A 22,791-nucleotide genomic window follows, 5' to 3' on the forward strand; every position below is an offset into this window, starting at 1 on the left:
AAAAGTGTTTAACCTTAAAGATTTGGCTCGATTTGATCGTGTGACACTAGCTAATGTGGGAGAAACCGCTATGACTACCACGGTGGATGACGTCTTACACCGTGCTTTTTACGGGTGATATCTCAGATAATATTGGACGTAGAAAGTAGGAGTTTTGAACAAACTATCGTTTTTCGCTAACCTATGAGTTATAACCATCTAACCGCGATACGTCGGTAAGTACAATTGGATCGCGTTAAGCAGAAAGTAACCAAGCCACATCAGCTATTGCCAAAGTTAACTGGGTAGTTTAATTTTTTACATGGAGACGGTTGTGTGGGGTTTTTTGTGAAAATTTCAGTTAATTTTCTGCATAACAAAGCAAATTCCTTACAATTTTCATGAGAATCCACACAAACGTTCTCTTGTAAAAATTAAATTTCCCAGTTAAATTTGGAAATAGCTGATGTGGCTTGTTTCCTTTCTGCTTAACTTAACGCGGTCCAATTGAGGAGCTTGGAGGACAAGGCGTATAAGCGCAGTTTCTGCTATTTACAGAAATACGTGTTTGAATTTCCGAAATTACATGGATCTCCTTGACGGAGGTAAAGTTTAAACTGACTCTTTGATCTTAAAAATTGGACTTAAGGAGCGAATTTTTCACGGAATATGCATTAAGACTAGTTTTACGCGAATACTTTCATGTCTCAATTTTTTGAAAAACTGCACCTATTCGCTTTGTCCTTCAAGTCCCTCAATTGACCCTTTGCGAGCAGATGTATACATGGCCGGATTCATCTATTTGCCGCCTATGGGCCGCCTGTATTTTGCCGCCCCCTTCTCATTCGTTTTGAAACTCGATAAAAACCATGAAATGAACGTGTCAGCGGGGGAGGGGTGCATAAGACGCATTTACTCTTGCTGAACACATTTTTTGGGAAAGCCCTGTCAACACTACCAGCAAAAGTTCACGAAACTTTGCGCGAAATGTAAGTTCCGTAAACCTATCTCTGTGTGGACAAGGCCTTCCATTCATAAGAAATGAACGAAAAAATTATGAAAGAACAAACATAAATGTGGTTCAATGATTTTAACTTTCGCCGCCGCGCCGCGCAGATCGCACCGTGTTAGACGCAATGCGTGAAGTTTTCACGCAGTCTTGTAGGCGCTAAGCGTTGCACGCTGACCGCACTGTGTTTGGCGCAATGCGTGAAGTATTCATGCATTCTTGTAGGCGCTATCCGTTTCACGCTGACCGCAATGAACGCAATGACCGCACTGCGTTTGTTGCAATGCGTGGAGTATTCGTGCAGTCTGGTAGGCGCTAATATGTGTTACATGCCGATCGCCGGGCCGAGGGCTTCTCCTTTTCATCTCAAGTCCTCGATATCATTTCTCTCTAAGTCGCGCCGTTCTAGGCCAAATTGCGTGTTTGGTTTCTCTCGTAACTCGACTTATTGAGGGTGCTGTCTCTTGTATCACTAAGAGACGATAAAATTAGAAATTACTATACACTCAGGAAATGAGAGATTTTGTCGCCTGTAATTTTGTTTTTATAAATCTGATTTTTTTTATACCTACACTTTAAAAAATTGCAAATTTTTGCCGCCCCTTAGATTTGCCGCCATGGGCCGTGGCCCATGTGGCCACCCCCTTAATCCAGCCCTGGATGTATACGCTTTTTTTTCGAGGGGAATTCTAAGCCCACATCAGGCAACACTGGCGGGCCACTCGTGGCTGCAAAAGTGTGACCAACATCCCCCCGCGTGAAAGAAATAGGTTTCCATTTGACAAACGGTGGCCTCGCGGATTTCGCTGAGTTTTTACCCCTCTCGAACGGGAACAGGCCCGGGCCTGGCTAATTGATAAAGGTCGGTAAATCCATTAAAACCGTGTTCGGTCATCATATTTTAACAATTCATTAAGACGTCAGTTCCGCTTCGATTACTGCGTAATGAATGCCCCACGCGGCCGCCTCGTCGCAGTGGTCCACTTCACAAAAACAAAAATTGCGCGACCTCCCCCCGCCCCCTCCTCGACCGTACATTACCACACACATTGCAGACTCCAGTTAAGGGCACAAAGGCTATCCATACCGCGACGTGAGCCCCCGCTGTCGAAAGCGTGCACTGTTATCGCGGCTCTAATCGGAATGTTGGAGGCTCTCACTGTCTGTTTTTGGTTCATTCCATGCATGTTTTCGGGATGTGCAAGGCTGGAATGAATCTACATTTCGCTTAATTGGTGTTGCCTTTGTAGTTGAAAGGTGCGCGTTGGTGCAAGCATCCGCTGTCGAAACCTCATTTTAGCTCCCCGATTGTTTCCGCAGAGTGACGCCATTTATTTATTCACTTATAGGTTTTATCCGTTTGTACATTATCGACTTTCTGACACTTGTTTCAAATGTACCTAGCTTGCCGGGATGGCAAATCGATGGCGAGACTGCAAAAGTGCGTATCTCGGAAAACGCGGTTTTCATGAGGACAAAAAAATTGTCTACCTTCCTCCTTATTGTCAGTAGAAGGGAAATCACTCCTGAGAAGCAAAAATAAACTGCTTTAATTGCTGACTCCATCACCATTTTGAATAATTTTTCGAATTGTTCGAAAATACGGCGGAAATATCGAGAGTCGCGTTTTTGGTACTAATAATTGACACTTGTACTCACAAGGTACGCATTTTTGGAATCAAAGTTGGGAAAAGTTGCAAAATATTTCCAGAAAAAAAAAATCTTTCAAGATGCCGTGATTTTGCATTTTAGTATTGTCAATCTGAGTGTGAATATCCCAAGATAAAGAGACCGCACTATACAAAGAAAATAATTCAAGAGAGAGAGAGAGACAGCAGTTTCTCTGCCGTGAAGTGGGGTCGAAAAAGTTGACTTTTAAAACTACGAACAAAAACCATACTCTTCTACGTTATGAACTGAGTTTATAGTTGTTGAATCGATTTTGAGCCCAAAATAAGGAACACCAAATTTGAGCCCCAAATATGGTAGATTAAGATTTTTAACAGCAATCAGATGGCGGCACTTCGGCTATAAAAATTCTGAAAATTAAGTCCCCTCAAAAACAATTTTTAGGGTGTTTTCTTGATGAAATATCACCATTTAGAGAAAAAAAATCCACAAATTTTTGGAAAATTTACCGTTATCTACCAAGTTTAGAACGTAAGACTACTAAAATTTCAATTGGCCGCATGAAATAATGAGTTGTATAGTAATCCTAATGACTAAATACAGGAAAAGAGACTTTGCTCGCCGGTCAAAGCACCGAGATGGCAGCAGACTTTACGATTGCTCGCTGCAATAGCCGTTTCTGAGGAGCATTCTATCATTTGGCACGGACTAAATCTATCTCACCCTTGACAGCAGCCCCACTCTCTTGAGCCCAGAAAGCACGGCTCGCGCTCTAAATCTATTAGGGCCTTTTTTGCATGACGTACGGCATTCGCGGACGTGTCCCACGTTTTGAATGGGCAACTGAGGCGCCGGCCATTAAAATGACAAAGCGGCCAATAAAAAGTTGGGGACGGCCGAAACAATAAAGCAAACTTCTCCGGCGGAGTCGTAAATTGACTGTCTTCAAATTGCGCTTCCTTGTAACGAAATCATATCTTCTGAGTAATACGCTTTGTTCTAATTGTATCTTTCCCCATCGCGGCGGAACATTCTCATGGATCAGTTTCGCAAACACTGGCGTGGATCAGACTTAGCGTTAGGGGGTGGAAGGGGACGTGTCTTTAAACTATCATTATCGTCACTAGGGCCGAGATAATCATGGCTTTAATGGCCCGCCCTGTACACTGGTCGCGGGACCATCCCCGGTCCGGGGTGCAATTTCTCGCGAAGTTTCAAAGAGCTCGCGATTTCCGCGCGTCTAAATATGAAACTACAATTGCTCATGTCTGCGCTCTTTTTCCCGGAACGGAATCGGTCCGAGTGTATTTTTTCTTGCCTTCGCATCCCTTCGTTTTCGCACTCGTCGAGTTTTTCGGTTTCATTCCAGATTATTGCTTTGTTTCTTAGCAACTTGCTTTTTCGCTCGTCCTCAAGGTTGCCAGGAAATGCAATAACATTCGGATATTCTACATGGGTTAAAATGGGAAAAAGCTGATTTTTCAGCACCATCTGGCAACAATGCTCGTCCTTCGGTCCTGTTTTTCCCGCCAACTCCCGCTATTTTTGCCAACGAATTGCGCACTGTAGCAAGGACGTATCCTCGAGTTACCTGGAAAAAAAATTATATCACGGCCGCTCCCAACCTCCCCGTTTCCGACCCCCTCCTCCTACCCAGAGGGTAATTTTGATGTCGAGAAAGCTGGTCGAGGTGAATTTAATATTATTATGAACGTTAATGTGAAAATACAAAAAATAACTTTAAAACACTGGAAAAAAACACATTGGATCTGAAGTCCAGACTCTTGAAAACATTGACAAGAAAAAATACTCTTGATTCAATCGGATTTTTTCTTGAATCAAAACGAAATCCGCTTAAATTAAGAGGCTTGGTTCTTGATTTAAAAGCTAGATTCTGATTGAATCGAGTACTTTTTCTTGTCGCTGTTTTTAAGAATCTGGACTTTAGATCCAATGTGTTTTTTTTTCCAGTGAAGCATTGGCATGACAAATCTTTAAATTGGTAAAAAAACATCCAGAATATTTCGTGCTAATTACATGCTCATTTTTAACTGGAAACAAGGCTAAAAATTAAATAAAAAAAGAGAATGCTGAAATTTGGGAAATCCAACGTACTTCTCAGTAGTGAGACTACATAATATTAAAACTCAATTATGATGTTTGAAAATGCTCACTCTTACTTCCAATATACACCTCTCCCAATGAAATAAATCTTATTCAAATAATCTTTTTAGATAGTCATTTAACAATTTTAACAAAATTTTTAGAATTAAGATGACCGGTTGTCTCCCATTGAAATTTGATATTATGGGAATTATCCAAAGTTAAAAACCGAAACACACAATGTTTTCTTTCTTTTTGTTTTCAACACGAGTTTGCAAACAAGCGCATGAAAATATATGCATTAGTATAATGACAAAAAGTTGATGTAAAATTAACAAAGAGAGAAGAGTTGTAATGAGATTTTTAATTCACCTTTGCAGGAAGTTCTAGAGGAAACATTATAAATGGATTTTGGACTACCTAAAGATTGAACTGCTTTACGTGCTATCAGTCTCCCAAAAAAAACCTTCCTTCTTACGGGGAATGTAGGGATTTATTCGACATGTGCCTGAGCTGAAATCTTAAAATAATGGACGCTTTTAGAGACAGTTTTCACGTGATTTCAAAGATAGTTTTGGTGATATAAAATTTCAAATTGCACACTACAAAGCATTGAAAAATGTCTGTAGACGTACTAAAACTATAAATTTTGCACGCTTATATCTCAAAATCCATCCGTCGACCCATGTAAAAACTTAAAATCGATACTTTCCTCATTTCTTGTTTCCGTTTGACCACTTTTCAATTAATTCTAGAACTAAAAAATTATGGATTGAAAAAACCTTATTTTATAACCATGACGAAGAGGGCCGGATTAAGGGGGTGGCCACATGGGCCGCAGCCCATGGCGGCAAATCAAGAGGGCAACAAATTTTGCAATTTTTTTTTTTAAAATCGAATTTTGAAAAAAAATTACAAACGAGAAAAGGAGACAAAATATCTTATTGCCTGAGAGTATAGTAATTTCTAATTTTGTTGTCTTTTAGTGATAAAAGAGACAGCATTTTTCATTAATCGAGTTAAGAGAGAAACCAAACACGCAATTTGGCCTGGAACGGCGTGACTTAGAGAGAAATGATGACGAGGACTTGAGATGAAAAGGAGAAGCCCTCGGCGCGGCGGTCGGCATGTAACACATATTAGCGCCTACAAGACTGCACGAATACTTCACGCCTTGCATCAAACATAGTGCGGTCACTGCGGTCAGCGTGAAACGGATAGCACCTACAAGAATCCATGAATACTTCACGCATTGCGCCAAAAACAGTGCGGTCAGCGTGAAACGCTTAGCGCCTACAAGACTGAACGAATACTTCACGCATTGCTTCAAACACAGTGCAGTCTGCGCGGCGCGGAGGCGGAAGTTAAAATCATTAAGCTATATCTATGTTTGTTCTTACATAATTTGTTCGATCATTTCTTATGAATGGAAGGCCTTGTCCACACAGAAATAGGTTTATGGAACTTAACTTTCGCGCAAAGTTCCGTGAACTTTTGCTAGTAGTGTTAACAGGGCTTTCCCAAAAAATATGTTCAACACGAGTAAACGAGTCTTATGCACCCCTCCCCCGCTGGCACGTTTACTTGATGGTTTTTATCGAGTTTCAAAACGAATGAGAAGGGGGCGGTAAAATACAGGCGGCCCAGCATGCGCGGCAAGTAGGTGAATCCGGCCCTGATGACGAACTACTAAATGTCTCTGCTCACTAGATGGCGACGTGATGTTTTTAATAATTTTAATTCTAAGCGGTCCTAAAACTAAGCCTGTCTCTGTTAACAATGTTAACCTATTTTTTTGTTTGTTTACTGATGGTACTTTCAAAATAGCTAATTTGGCTCATGTCTACCAATCCTGAAGAAGAAAATAAAATAAAATTCCTCGGGTTTTTCGGGGTCGGTTCAAAAAAAGGAGGCAATTCTTTTGGTGCACTCCTTTGTTTGGAGGGTCAAGAATGAATGCCCCGCATTGACGAAAACGAATCCTGCGATTCCGTTTAAAATTTTTGCCATGCTTCAAGCCTGCAGTTAGTTTCGGGCGGGGAAGGTCATGCTCACCTCTCATTGGCTTACGACTGCAAAAACAAACGGTGATCAGGGCTAAACTTTTGATGCAAGCACTCAAGGGCAGAAGTTGACAATAAAAGCGGAATCCAAGCGCGAGTCAATAAGCTGTGAAATCGCGAGTGTATCGGGCAACAAACCGCGTCTAGCGTCCCGTTGCATCGGACCGCCACGGCTCATGAAGAGCCAACCCCCTCCTCGCCCTCCCCAACCCCCCCCCCCCCCCCCCCCCGGGAGCGCGACACAAGTTTAACGATAAAACAACTTCGGCAAAGAATCGTTCAGGAGAAAACCATCGACTCCCTGTGACGGACGATCACTGCATCAGCTGTTTCGAGCTTTCCGATGGGGAATGGAGGAAATGAGGGCTTAAGAAATTTGTAATGCTCCTTGTTGCCAACTGTGAAGTTTTTTTACGATGCTAATGTTTTTCTCTCTTTCTTGCGGTAAGGACGAGAAGCAATAAGTGCGAATAATCGAATGAAATAAACACACGATAAATGTTGTGCCAGGATAAAATAAACAACAGAATGGCTGGGGTGTTTTAAAGGGAAAGATCTTAACGCTTTCGTCGGCCAGAACATCAAAAATACTAAAATCAACAAAAATTATCATCGATATTTTATATTCGGCATTACAAGCCTAAAAAGATTGACAGCAAATGCCGAAGACACTTTAGGGTGGTTTCAACGCTTTTGCCATCCAGAAAACGAAAATAAAATTAAAACAAAGTAGTATCATCAATTATATTTTTTCATCAATTGCATTTTTATTTTTTTTATCTTATGTAATGAAGTACATTTATGTCATTGCTTATTACTGTGACGCATAACGGTTTAGATGCCCAGTTAAACAGAAAATATGAAGAATTTTGCCAGCAAACAGTTAGCTTGTTAATTCTTCTGAAAACTTTTTCGGTGATCTAGAGAATACTTCCAGCGTAAGTTAGGATCATTTGAGCTGTGAAATTACATTTTTGTTTAATGGCAAATTACATTATGCCGTCGGTTTTATTGCCAACTACAGATGCAAGTAGAGCGGTCGCAGAACAAATTGCATCCTATCGGCCAGGCCCGGTGTGGGGATTAGCTTTCGGCGTCTTTTAAGGCCTAGATACACACGGCGATGAATACCGCGAGTGAAAGACGAAAGCCAATGGAGACGGAGAGCTTTGATTTCGATACATCGACGTCAATGGATCGAAATCAAGGCTCTCCATTGACTTCCGTCTTTCAATCGCAGCGATTAATCGCCGTGTGTATGTAGGCCTTTAGAGGTGGGTATTGTGGCGGCGCATGGTGGACCGAATCAATCAGAGAGGCCGGCATGAAATTTTTAATTAAAGCTGGAAATTTTAATGTTGAATTCGTCACATTTTAAATTTTAAAGGGTGCTTCTGGAAGAAAATTTTACGAGGAATCCAATGGAACCACTATTAAAACCTCACAGTTTTGTATGAACGGAGTTATGAGCTTTTAAAGTTTCCAAATTTTGTCCGACCTCCCCCATTTACTCGATCCATTGTGCGGTGGCTCATTATGTTGCGGCTCATTGATTCTTGCTTGGATTCTAACATACATACCCCTCTGAATTTCCTGTCTTTTTCCGTCCGACGAGCAAACGAATTTTGTTACCGTAACTTCGCCGTGCTGCGATCATACAAGTTCAAGGATGTGAGCACTGCGGAATTTTCAATTACAGCGTGCCCGTAGCATCATTTCAAGTAAATTATTTCTGTACCTTTTTGCCAAAAGCGTTTCTATTTGTCACATCATTTGGCACTTCTGCAGTTATGCTTCACAGCTTACCTGAATCCTGGGGCTCGATAGTGTCAAAACAATTGTACGCATGCAACACAGCTATCTCTAGAAGTTGCAGCGCAGCGTTGTGTTTAAGAAAACCAGAGCGCCTGCAGTTATGAGTGTATGCAATGCAGACATCTTTTGAGCACGAATAGTTGTATCCAAGCTCCGTCTGCGAACAAAGATATGATGATTCAAGTGTTTGATACCATGGAAAAAATAGAGAACTTAATGAAAACTATATGAATCAAATAAAGGCCATCACTCACCCAGCTTTATTGAGATTTACTTATATTGACATTTCTGGAGTGATTTGAATCTTATTGTGAGAAATTAATACACTCAAAAATTTTACGGAAAAGTTTTTGGTAGACACTGCGAATACAAATTATATGCACCGGGATGTTGCAGCTTTACCTCAGTGGGCTACTAGCCAAGATCTGAACTAGAACAAAACGTCTCTTGTTTTCTCTTCACAATCTTGACGTAAAAAATAATTTACACAACCGTAGGTAGCATTGGTTCCTGAATGGGATATCGACACATATTTTTGACACAGGTCGAAGGGAAACTAAATTATACGAATGATATAATTTTTATCATCATCATTTTACCAATGTTAATCGTTCCATCAGGTTAAATCTGCTGCAATGACCCTGTAACGTACATGAAAAATTTGCAAATCCGACCTCAGAATTACAAAAATGGCGAAGTTTTCTCTTCGTCCTACAGAATTGTCAGTTTGCAGCTAGGCGGCATTCTTTCTTGGTCATCGATCCCCAGCATGATTCATATCAAGATTCTTAAAATTCGAAAAAATTATCAAAAAAATAAAAACCCCGTCCGAAGTTCAAAGAGTAAGGATACCATGGAGAATCCATCGGCGTCTATTCAACGGGAAGGAGAATGTATTACCTAGCTAACTGCACTGTAACTTCCGCGCATTCCGGAGTTCTTTCGTCTGCCCGAGACTTTCAACATAAACTCGCCGACAAGTTTTGATTCATTTTTTGCTTTTCCAAAATTAAAAGCTTTATGTTTGAAAACACTATTCGCGGCTTCATAAAGTGCGCCGGGAACGACGGCGCGGCGCGGAATTATTAGCGCATTGAAACTTGCGCAAAGTTTCTAAATGCTCTACTTAAAGTATCATCCCGGGCTCCCATGAAATATTGGCTGGTGTGCGGACTGAATTAAATGGACCATGCTCCCGATTCTTCTGTTCAGCTCCGCTCTCCAATTATTCACTCGTTTAAGGCATCACCTTTTTTTCTCCCCATTTTTTCTTCTCTCTCTCCTCTTTTAGCCTCTTCATCGGCTCTGGTGAATCCGTCCATGAAAAATAGCGTAATCTATAAATGCAATGCTAATACTCATGGGCGTCACTCTTTTAATGCTCTTAGGATGGCCGCGCCTCTATACTCCCTTTAAATTTGAACTGACGTTTTCAGGCCCCCCTGGAAAATCTGCACCAAACGGAGAAAAATCTATGGCTTTATAAACCAATTAGTGGTTCATATGAAATACCACTTGTGGTCGTAAATAAACGAGCGATTCTTGGTCTGTGAACCATACTGAGGTATCTCGTACCATAATAAGGTATAAACACCATCACTAAGGTATATATTTGCTATTATTACATGTTGCCTTTTCTGCTATTAGTGGTGTTTTGTATGAACCAATAATTGGTTTATGAGCCATAGCTTTTTCTCAGTGCATAGGAAATGCCCCCAAACCTAGAGTACCATGATACATGTGAACTAGTCGAAATATGGAGCTTTTACGGTCCAAAAGGGCAGCCAACCCTCTAACACAAAAAGTGTTGCTGCCAATTTTCAGATTCCAATATCAACTAAAGATGTCTCCGTTCGATAAAATAAGTGCAAGTGTATTGACTCCTCCGGGTAAACGCTCTTGAAGGATTCAAATGATTTTAAACAATTCAAACTTATTTGCTTTGTTTTTAATTACAACTTAAATTATTACAATTCTTGAGTTTCCATTAAGGAAGTTCGTGCGTTCGGATTTCCCCAATGGTCACAAATCCAGAATCCTCAGTATAAAGAGAGCGTGGATTTAATAGCATGGTTTGATAATAATTAATCGAGCTTCCTTTAAAACGTCAAAGGTGCTTAATTCAGCCGGCAAGTGAGTGTAAACCCTCACGCGTTCAACAGAAGTAGGTTAAATGACTTTCCACGCCCCCGTTCCGATTCGAGCGGCGCAAAGAAACAATGGTCGCCGAGGACCAGCGGAGAAAAAAGCAGGATCAAATTTTGATTAATACCGCGACATTGTGAGTTTTCGACAGCCGCGAAGTATCGAAGGGGCACAAAAGCTGAATGCGAATGAATGTCGTGGCGCGGCTTCGGTTAAATGAATGGGGCATTATAAGAGCCGTCAAACGGACATAATAAGGAGCGGGTAATACGATACAATAACTTTGTCGCCCAGAAGGCGGAGGGGGAACCCGTGGCCTAAACCTCTTTCATGGATTATTTATAGTTGGGGCCTCGCGGATGGTGGAGTCGGAGGGGGCAGGGGACCCGAAACACAGGATGATTTAACCATGAAGACGGAGGTGTTAAATTTCGATCCGGGCGCAATATGAGCGAATAAAAAGGGAAGATTTTCCCGGGGATTTGTTGCGCGCGAGCTTTGACTAACAATATGATTGTGGGGAGCTGTCCGTTTTTTGACCCTTCCCGGAGTCCTGGCGACCGGCGCGACGGTGCTTTGTAAACACTCCTGCGCTCCCGGTCAGGATCGAATTACAGCTTCGATCGCCACGCAACTCAATGGAGATGTTGCATGTGTGAGGAATTTGCGATTTGACTGATGATTCTGATGTAATAGTTCGCGAGAAACACGATGGTGCCTCTGGTTTTCTCTAAAATCAACTCCCAAGCTCAAAAAAACCTCTCAAGTTGAGGCCATAGTGGAGGGGATATACCACGCTTTCCTGAGAGTCCACCTCTATGACAAACTCTCCATGCAAAGATAGGGAGCAAATACATTAGCAGGGATGAAGTAAAGTAAATGGTTACAAAATCAGATTGGCACGCAGTCATTTCGATTAAGAAATGACATCACTCGTTCCGTTTGTAGTTTGTATTTATCGATGGTCAAAGTCTCAAAACACGTATTCGTGTGCAATACGTTACAGATTTATTATCAAATTTTACGTTTCCAATGGATTAACACCAAAAAGTATACCTTTTAAAGTTACATGACTTTTCTTTATCGTGTATCGACTTTATTGTCTATATATATGTAACATTCACGCGAGTATTGAGTAACATTAACGTTTCCTCTTTTTTTTCTTAAATGAAGTTCCAGCAGAGATTTTGGTATTTCAGCTCGAGAAACGCACTGAAAATTAATTCTCGGCGTTTTTATACCAAGGTCCGTTGGTACCTTTACCATCTCACCTTCTTTACCAATTATTGGTAATTTTACCAAGACAGACTGGTAAGCTTACCTAAAAACCGGTATTTTTACTGTTTTTTTTAGGTAAGAATACCTTTTTTATTGGTAATCAATTCCCGGTAACTTTGCCATTTTATCTCGGTAATTCTACCACAGTCGATAAAAAATATTGGCGTTTTTACCAAGGTCCAATAAAATTACCGAGAAAGTCAATAATTTTACCGAGATATCTCGATAAAATTACCAATTCCATAAATGGTAATTTTACCAAGAAAAAACTGGGATCAAATAGAACCCTGAATTCTTGGTAATTTTACCCTTTTCTCAGTAAATACACCGAGATTTTTTTCAGTGCGTGTCTTGCAACTTTCAGCATCAATATATGAAGTGGAGCTGCAAATTAGTGTGACGTTTTAGAGCCAAAAGCTTTAATGATTCTTAAAAAAATTGTGAAAAAACTGTAGAAAACTCACCGGCAGTTTTCCTAGGCTCTTCCTTTGATTCCTGAGTCATGTCTCTTGATGGAGCGATCCCGTCTAACTTTGATCTCCTCATCATCGTGCGTACACAAACAGAGAGTAACTGATAGGTCTTCAATTTTTCTTCAGATATAATTAAATTATCCGAGAATCCGAGACTTCTGGAGAAGATTGAAAAGAAGAGAGGCGAGATAAAGGAAAGTGCGGAGAGAATGAAAGTATATTATGACAACTATCGATAAGTAGGTAAATTAGAGAAGTTTTTAAAAGAATCGTATTAGGAGATAACAAAGTTGATCAGAACAAATCTGGCCTATTGCCCTCATGATGAAGTGATCGCATATTAAAGTTATACTATCCCAGAAACAGAGCGTCTTCTGAATTTCACATCCGTCACCTTTAAGAGTAATCCAAAAGATCTACCTTAAAATTGTTATTTTCCCCCCCAAAAGTTGGCGACACTGTATTTAAAAGGGGGGGGGGGTCATGAGAGGGCCAGATACTCTCGTAAGCCTTTTAAGTTGTGATTTCAGGTTGGTTTTCTCTCTTTCCCACAAAAATAATGTACTCATGCCATTAAACTATAAGTGGGACAATAACGGCACATTTTGCAAAATTTGGCAACTTTATATTCAATAATTTGAGGAATTTTGGAAATTTTGACTTTACAAGCAAGTACATGATGAATACTTCATACTGTCAAAATTTCATTTAATTTCATGCATTATTCGATCAGATGCGAATTATTTCCCATCCGCCCATAAGGACACTGCACTATGCGCTCCGTGAGTCGCGGTCGGGCCAATATGAAACGCCTTCAAATGCGCTTGATACTGTGCAACACATCAAAGTTAAAATAGTTGTATTCTTAGGTTTGAACCTAACTCGAGTAAACTGCTTTACTAAGTAAGGCCTGTCAACCTGATAACTGCTGTATTTTAAGTAACCTCACATATTTAATACCCTTACTATTGTGACAAAAATGTGAGCCTTAACTGATTAAAAAAGAAGAATGATCCTCCTTAATGTGGCCAGCAAATAATTCTCACTTGAAGAGAACCCTGTTTTTTATACTTTTATAGTTTTTGAACCAGCCCGTTATGCACCGACGGGTATTTTGTGACGAGAAACTCATATTTTCAGTCAAATTTTCAAAATTCGAGAAACTGAGACACCCGGCGTGGTGCAATCTCGGCTTCTGTTCCATGAATTTTCGTGAAAATTGGTAACAGAGGTTATATGTTTTGAATTTTGTTTTTAGTTAATTGTAATTTTTAGTTGAATGTTAATTTGAAATTCCGAGATAGATATGTAGCTTGAATTGACATCTCCGCTCCTGATTGATCTCATTTGTTGAATCTTGGTTTCAGGAAGGTTTTTTTTCTTCACTGGACACTCGAATTTAATGTTCAGAATTCGAAAATCTAATCGGAAAAACTATCGTCAATAATTGTTATAATACCATATCTGCTCCTGTTCAATTAATTTATGTGAAATTTGGTGAGGAGACATTTTTTAACCGGGAACTTAAAATATTCGCGTCAAATTTTCAAAATTCAAAAGCGATGGCGGATGCGGCCTAAAAAATGCAATATTGGCTTTTCCGACGATATCTAATCCAGCAATTGAGATATACATTCATTTTATTTTTAGTTTTGTAATAAATTTACGCTTAGCTGATAAAGACTTCATAGAAATGGGCGCTCTTCAGCATTTTCGTGTTGCAACTGCTTATTTACCTATTTATTTTGTTTCTTCCATCAGAAAAAACAAACAAAATAAAAACAACTTAAGTATTTTGAAGAGATATTCTTCCTCTTCGTAATTTGACCTACAGATGAGAATCAGTATACCGAGTATAAGTCACATTGCCAAGCTGCCTTCGTTTTCGTTCATCAATTCTTTGTGTCTAGGCCTGTACTGTCGTTGGAATATTGTCGAGCTTTAACTCCAAGCGTTCATAGCTTTTCTTAGTACAAAATTTTAGATCTTAGGCAGCTGACCAAAATTATTTTTCAAAATCGTTAAGTCACAAAAACTTAACGCACAACTAGTGTAAAATAATTAAAGGAAGAAACCATAAAGTGCGCAGGGAAGGTGCCGTTCCTTTACAAAGAAAATTGACATGTTTACATTTCTTTTCATGTTCTCAATTAACCGGTGGAAATAATAAACCTTTTTCTTTTTTCGTACTTGTTTTAGTCTCAACTGTAGAGGGATCGCAATTCAATATTAGCAGAGTAAATAGACTGCACATGGGCCCGTACCTTTGTATCGCATCGAACGGTATTCCTCCGTCTGTGAGTAAAAGGATCATGCTCATTGTCCATTGTAAGTATACCCCACGAATATTTTCTATTGTCTTGAAACATCCCTTCCTCGATCCCTCCTTCCTCTCCAAATTCCTCCTTCTTCAAAGTCTGCTTTACTCTCCTTGAGGGCCTCGCAATCCCACCCCCTCCCCGCGCATCCCGGTACAAAAGAAACACAAAGTAGCCTGTACTTAAAGAGGATTAATCGATTTTCGCCGTAAATTACTTTTCCAGGACTCGTAGATTATCACGCGCAACTTTTGCAATGCTCCTTTCAGCGATGCGATTTTCAAACTGTAACTGATGTCAGCTGCAATCAGGTTTCGGTGTTGAAAGGCAGCGTACAGTGGCGTGGCGTGCTTTGCGATATATCGATTGTTATGCCATTTAAACCTATGGAGAAGGATCGATAAACACGGTGTTCGCAGCGAATACCTTAATAATAGATTCTTTACCATAGGTTTAAATGGCATAGCAATCGATATATCGCAATTTACGCCACGCCACTGGCAGCGTATTTTCATTCGGAGTTTTGATTGAGAAAGAGATACTCGGTACATCGGTGAGATAATCGGTAGACTTAAGCAGTTATTTTAACTGTCCCAACTTGAGGCAAGATTTTTGCGGTTCATGTTACGACTAAATGGTCGCCCAAAAAACTTTTGACGATGATTTAGAAAATAAATAATCACAAAGAGTATCTCACAAAATGACGTCATAAATAATTTTCTCTTAAAATTTTTAATGGCTTGTAAACTAATTATCAGGTCAGTTAAAACTAACAGAATTATTTTACAATTTTAACAAAATTACGCAACCTTCAATCACTACCATAGATTTATCGTTACCTATTCTTCTTTAGAGCCTCTATCGGAAGAGGAAAAAACCTGCATATTGATTGTTTTTCGGGCATAATGACTGTTAAAATTAATTATGACTAATTTTTTTTTCATTTATGACTTATTTTTTTTATCAGGTATATATACCTCTGACTTATCAGTCGCAATCAACCTGTCAATTTGTGACCTAATTCAGTGTCAGATGAACTTCTTCTACAAAGGATCATCTGTGGAAACATTTTACCAAGATCTGTTACTATTATGTTTCCATATGATACCATAATGAAATTAAATAAAATAGCATATTATTATCCATACTCAATTTGCTCATTTGATATCATATATCGACAGTAAAAGTTCTAAACCACGTATCGTGGTGTTTAAAAATCTCCGCTCTCATTATTCTGTTTTTTTCAAAGAGCGAATCAACGCATCATTTCTGAAGTTTTCACTGAATTTTCTTTGCACCAAATTGAAACATCACGGAAATTTAAAGGAGTAAATGTTGAGTAGTTTTTCTTAGAAAAAATTAAGTATGAGAGGAAGATTGGAACGTTGCAAATCGAGATACGTGGTTTGAAAGTTTCACTGTCGATAGAATGAATGGATGTGACCGCACTGAATCACTGTAAAGACACAGAATTATGAAGTACCAACGACAGGAAACCTCTATACTTAGTTTGAGACGTACCTTTACACTTATAAATTTTGCAGCTGGTTATGAACAAAAGGCGAAATTGGATCATTTTCTATTCGCATATTGGATCATCGACCACTCGACCTATATTAAAGTTTTCAATAAATGCAAAACGCACCATGTTCTTGGGAAAAATGTGTGTTCAGAGGGAGGGGAGAGAGGGGCCATCACGGATTTTTGCAAAATTAGCACTTGGTTCCTGAAGGTAGATTACGTGCTCCATTTACTTCAGCCTTCGTTAAGATCCCTCAGAGATGCACCGTCACACCCAGAGGCTTAAAAAAATTACTCCGTCCCGCTGAAAAATTCAACGAAAAAGATGATTTCACTCGGCGGTCTTTAGCGTCAGCATAATTTTTTCCCTCCTACCAGCCAGCGGGCTGATCCGATCCACTTTTCGTGGATCAAACAGACCACGGCGGCAGAGACAATAGCCGCCGCCGTCTTCGAGTCCCGCCTAAGAGGCGCTGAACCGTCGGGTATATTAAATTTAACACTGCACTTTTCCGCGGGTTTCAATATTCATGACGCTGAATAATTAGCCTGAAAAAGTGTCTCCTGCTGCTGGCGGGCATCAGTCCTTTCTTCCAGGGAGTTGGCTCGTTCCGAGCAAGCATAAATTGAAAGGGGGCCCTCGCAGGGTGATTAGGAAAGCAAATTACGTTCTTGCGGAAACGCCACCGAATCCCTCCAGCCATGACAATTCCCCTCCGGCGGCGGCGGTCTTTTTTTACAGGGTAAATATCGAATGATGGCCCGGTCGTGCTCTTGCCGACACCCCGGCCTGTAATATTGTCTCTCCGGGGATAGTTTCCGTCTATTTGTCGGAGGCTCTGAAGATGCAAAGTGAGCGGGGGAGGTAGGAGCGGGGGCGGCAACTTAAGACCCATTTAAAACGGAATGAGTCCGCCGACCAGAAATCTCCTCAAGTGCCGCAATATCACGTAGAAGGATGCACGGAGCAAACACCTCGAGCCCGCAGTCACACCGAACCGTGTTCAGACTAATTTCTCTTTCCGACCGCTGCTGAGAGCCACTCACAAACGAATCACTTGATATTCACGCCGCGATATTTTAATTTCAAGTAAATGGAGCTTCTGGAAACTTTCTCTTTAATATTAAACTCGTTCTCGCTCAGAATGTTTGTCTGTCAGATCTGTCGTTGGTCAATTGAGGAGCTTAGATGACAAGGCGCGTAAGTGCAGTTTTCGCTACTTCGAGAAATACGCGTTTGAAGTTTCGAACTTGCATGGATCCTTATGGCGGGAAGAAAGTTCAAACTGTCTTTCAGCTGCTTAAAAATTGGGATTCGAGAGCGAATGTTTCAACGAATATGTATTAAAATCAGTTTTACTTGAAACCATTAAAATGTCAATTTTTCAAAAACTGAACTTATGCGCCTTGTCCTCCAAGTCCCTCACTCAGGTAAAAAAAAAACCTCTTGGGCCAATGCCGCATTGCATTGACTTAAGAGTGCAGTTTCTTGTCGCCGGATTTAAGATTCTTGAACTCTTGTTTCAAGCGGATTTTGCATTAAAACAAGAGTCCAGACTCTTAAATCCGGCGAAAAGAAACTGCACTCTTGAACCAAGAGGTTTTTTTTACCAGTGCCGTATTCTAGATAAAACTTATGCACGGATAAGACTGCACAGCCCGAATACTCCGAGTCGAGTAAGGACCATAGTAGAATGCAGTCGGTTATGCACTGATGAAGTCACTTTTTGAGGCTGTTTTGTCCAGTACTTCTGAGATCAGTGGGCCGCGACTGGCGATGACTTGTGCGCGAGGTCCCAGCTACGGGATTCGCTCAGAAGGTACACTATCAAGTTGATTTCATTAAATTAGGAGTTTTGTACATTTTAGAATTTGTTCATGACGTGGGTTAACATAATTTTCCAGAATTCGCGAAAATAATTTTCGATTTAAATCCCAAAAACTGCTCGCAGCCCGTGATTCTCTCATAAGCCGCTGTGTTTAAAAATTCCGTATAGTTTCCACTTTCCGGCGAATAGGACGCCTGGAGAGATGCATCGTTCAAGAATTAACTTCATCGGTGCACCTCTGTTGTACTCTATTGGTTAGGATCAAAGTAATTCCGTAAAGATGGGAATCAAATACACACCAGCTTCGGAATGGAAAGAACTGACATATTTTTTGTTACCAACAAACATACCATGAGAGCACGATTAGTTATACAATCGAAAAATGCACGTGAATCTCGCTCCATGAGCTATGCTAAATCAGTAGCCGGGTCAGGCCGCATAATCGAACTTTTACCCTCTGTAATTAATAAAACCATCTTTTTACATTGTGGCTATCAATATTAATCATATAAAAACCGCCAAGAATGGAGATGTTGCATGTGTGAGGAATTTGCGATTTGACTATTGATTTCTATGTAAAAGTTTGCGAGAAACACGATGGTGCCACCGATTTTCTCTGAAATCAACTTTCAAGCTAAAAAAAAAGCTCTCAAGGTGAGGCCAAAATGGAGGGGATATCCCACGCTATCCTGAGAGTCCACGTCTACATCAAGACAAACTCTCAATGCAAAGATAGGGAGCAAATACACTGTCAGGGCTGCCACTTTATTTGGGGACTCCAAAACTGAAAACACGGCAACCCTGCTAATGTATTTGCTCCCTATCTTTGCATGGAGAGTTTGTCTTGATGTAGAGGTGGACTCTCAGGATAGCGTGGGATATCCCCTCCATTTTGGCCTCAACTTGAGAGCTCTTTTTGAGCTTGGGCGTTAATTCAGAGAAAACCAATGGCACCATCGTGTTTCTCGCGGACTTTTACATAAGAAGTAGTAGTCAAATCTCAAATTCCTCACACATGCAACATCACCATTTGTTTACCATATACGCCTAATACATGCCTTGGGATGTGGATGAATGTTTGACGCTTGATTGAATTGAATTTAATTTAATGTTTCTAGTTCCGCCGATGATTTGGATCCAGAATCAGCTGGTGGGGGTGGAGGAGTCTCAGCAAGTCACGCTGGAATGCTTTTCGGAGGCCTATCCCAAATCAATCAATTACTGGACGAGGGAGCACGGAGAAATTATAAATCACGGTAAGTGTTTTGGGATTTTTTTTTCTCATGAAAGGGAAGTATCAACCAGAAACAGTGTAATTTCAATATAATCTCAACGTAGATCTTCGCTCGACCGTAGATCTCAATTTGCTGCGTTCATTGATAAAACTCCTGTGAACCGTGTTAATCAAAATGGAACCAAATACAAGGTTAAATTTTTAAGAGAATCCGTCTCTGTTGGAAAATTAGTAACAACCATGTCGTTCAAAAAAAAAAGAAAGAAAGAAAAAAAATAGTCCGTCTCTTCATAAGCGGGTCCAGACACATCGGATAGGAAGGGCGGATTTTTCTCTAAACCCCATCCATTGGGAGGGGGGATGTTGGAAGAAATTTCTGAATTTTAAAGCATCTATAATACAGTTTCAGTCAGCCCTGGTAAAAATTGAACGATAAGAGCTGCCTTTCAAAATACCATAGGAATTCTTATAGCCGGCTAAAGAAGGCTACAGAAAATCATATAGCTGGCTGTAGAATGCGGAGAAAATCATACGGCCGGGCTATACGAACGATAAAAAATTATGCAGCCGGGCTATAGTTTCTATCTCCGGGCTTTACACTTTATCGCCTGGCTGTTGCTTTTTCCCCATCGATTATTAAAGGCTGTAAGAAATTGTGTAGAAATTCGTGTGCTTAGGAAATCATTAAGTCTGATACGGAACCACCTTAATATTTACAAAACACACATTATATTTTCCTTTAATGCATATTTTTTTCCATCAATTAAAATGAGAATAATCCATACAGGATGTGCAAACATTTCAAAATCATGAGTTGAATAACGCTGACTCCGCCAGATTAAATATTAGAGCCTAACACAAAGCGGAGCGGCGACGCACTGGCGCCTGCAAACCTAACAGGGATACTTCACGCATTGCGCAACGCGTGAAGTATCCCTGTTAGGTTTGTAGGCGCCAATGCGCGTTTCACGCTGGCTTCCCGCCTGTCGCGCCGCAGCGTGCCACGGCGCTTGAAGCAACTATTTCACACCAGAGGTATTGCACAGTATCATACGAAACGGAAGGCGCTCTAATATATTAGGAATGGCAGGCATCTATCAAAAGTACGGAGCTTTCCTCGCAAAATAAATCAAGATACTACGGCCCAAAAAGAGAGCAGTAGTCCAAAAACTCACTAAGTCCTAGCATCCGTAATTAGTAACGTTTAGCATACACTTTATCACCTGGCTGTTGCTTAGTCACCATCGGCTGTAAAAGGCGATAAGAAATTGTGTAGCCGGCTATAGAAGCTATTGGAAATCTTAGAGCCGGCCGTAGGTCTATGGTATTTTGGAACACAGATTCTACTGCCAATTTTTACCAGGGAGTTTACATGTGTCAGTCAATTTACTTGTGAATGATTACCAAATATAAGCGTATTTCCTTCTTCTTACCTCCGTTTCTTTTTTTTTCTCTTCCTCCTTTTCTTCGACATCCATTTTTTTAGGAGAACGAGGGGAGCGTGCGCCACCTACACCGAGGACCCCTTTGGATCCGCGTGTGATTCTCTTTTATTTCAAAAATGTTGTCAATTCATTCCTCCAGCTCACTTGAATGTTGTCGCCTTTGTATTGAGCCCTTTTTGCTTGACCACTTTGACCGTTTGAGTGGAATTGCACCCCCCGCATTGAACAACATACCCAAACTCCAGATTCGTGGAGACCCTGCGGTTGACGCGTTGTGGCAGACATTCGAAGAAGCCAAGTAATAAACTTACCAATGCACTGCATCAGAAGCGGATCGCACAGTGAGCGTCACCTTCTTACTTCCCTTGCAAAAAAATATGGCAATCAATTGTAGAACAGTGAATGTACAAACTTGATTTGCGGAGCTGAAAAATATATGCATAAAATCTGGCGTTTTCTACATAATTTGTAGGTTCTTCTATACCTCTTCATATTATCAGAGGGGTGGTCATTGAAAATGCTCTGCTTTATGGGTCTCTTAAATCGAGGAGATGTGCAGGGTCTCACAGCGCACTGAGATGTATCGTAAAAACCTATCGATCTCATGAAAACAACTCTCAACGACCAGGGTGGCGGAAGAGGGATCCGGAGGCCTCTCCAATTATTTTTGAAAAATGAGTCAATTTTAACATGAATAGTCACCTAATGTAAGCATATTTCCTTTTTAATTCCTCCGTTCCTGGTTAGGAGCAACTGGTTGAGTCTCGGTCCCGCAATAACAGCGTATCGATCGACGGCTCGGTTTTTTTTTTTTTTTTTTTGGTTGAAAATGAGATTGTTAATATTTTGGAACGTTCCGGGTTTTGTCCATCCTTTGTTGTTTTTTTTGCAGCATTTTCCCCAAATTAAGTTGTTACCTATTCCATGACGTGTATTTTGGCTGATTAAGTTGCTTTTCGTTCCTGGTCAGGGCTGACAAGGAGTCGATAGCGTGCGCCTGTGCGGCGCGGAAGGTCCGCGACCGCGGATACACCGCGGAACAACAATAAACCAGCGGAATTTATAAATCACGGCGGGATGATTCGATCAAGCTCCGGGAGACGCGCGCTCGTGGGGCGGGGGCGGGGTGGCCGGGTGCAGGAGCGAGCTGCATCAATTGATCGCGCCGCCACGATACTCGAGGACTCATCGTGCGCTCCTGCTCACCGTTCCGCTATTGTTATTTATCGTGAGCCGGCACCGGCACCGGGCGAATTTTCTTTTTGAGGATTTGCCAAATCGGGTGTAGCGGCTGTCGGCTGCCGCATATTCATCCGCCCGGCCGCTCGATACCCTCCACCCACCCTCCACCCCCTGGTCTTAATCCTTTAAAAGGATTTTTATCGCGGTCCGGTGTAATTGCGCCTCGCGGTCCGGCAATCCGGCATGTTTACGAATGTTGTCGAAGAACACTTACGGTTATTACGCCGGCGTCGCGGGCTTCGGGCTTCTCCCTGTTTCATTTGCCCCGCTCTTCGATTAAGAAATACGGCAGCGGCAACACCCTTCCAGGGTCCCTCGGCATCGAGACTTGAATCAAAAACAGACGAGCTCCCGCTGAAGAAATTGGAACGGGGATAATAGGGATCAGTGGCGGAGCGTGCTTTGCGATGTATCGATTGTTATGCCATTTAAACCTATGGAAAAGGATCGATAAACAGGGTGTTCGCAGCGAACACCTTAATAATCGATTCTCTACCGTACCTTTGAATGGCAAAACAATCGATACATCGCAATTCACGCCACGCCACTGATAGGGATTTTCCGAGCGCGCGCATGGCATCCTGGCCGATTGTGCTATCATTTTACACATTATGACAAAAAGTGACCAAATTTTGCGTTGATACGGGAATTGGGTCACTGAGTTACACAAACTTTTTATTAATTTCCTATGGATCGTTTTTCTTTCCG

The 22,791-nt window shown here is 41.0% G+C and overlaps 1 protein-coding gene across 1 annotated transcript in view; it reads left to right on the top strand.

Moving 5' to 3' along the window:
- Window positions 1–22,791, top strand: part of LOC109037510 (neurotrimin) — a 136,201-nt gene that overhangs the window by 108,124 nt on the left and 5,286 nt on the right. The window contains exons 5-6 of the mRNA XM_019052222.2: window positions 14,694–14,822; window positions 19,281–19,418. Of these exons, the coding sequence (XP_018907767.2) occupies window positions 14,694–14,822; window positions 19,281–19,418 (267 nt within the window). The remainder of the gene's footprint in view (window positions 1–14,693; window positions 14,823–19,280; window positions 19,419–22,791) is intronic.

Source organism: Bemisia tabaci, chromosome 5 (assembly GCF_918797505.1).
Source record: "Bemisia tabaci chromosome 5, PGI_BMITA_v3".
Classification (NCBI taxonomy): Eukaryota; Metazoa; Arthropoda; class Insecta; order Hemiptera; family Aleyrodidae; genus Bemisia; species Bemisia tabaci.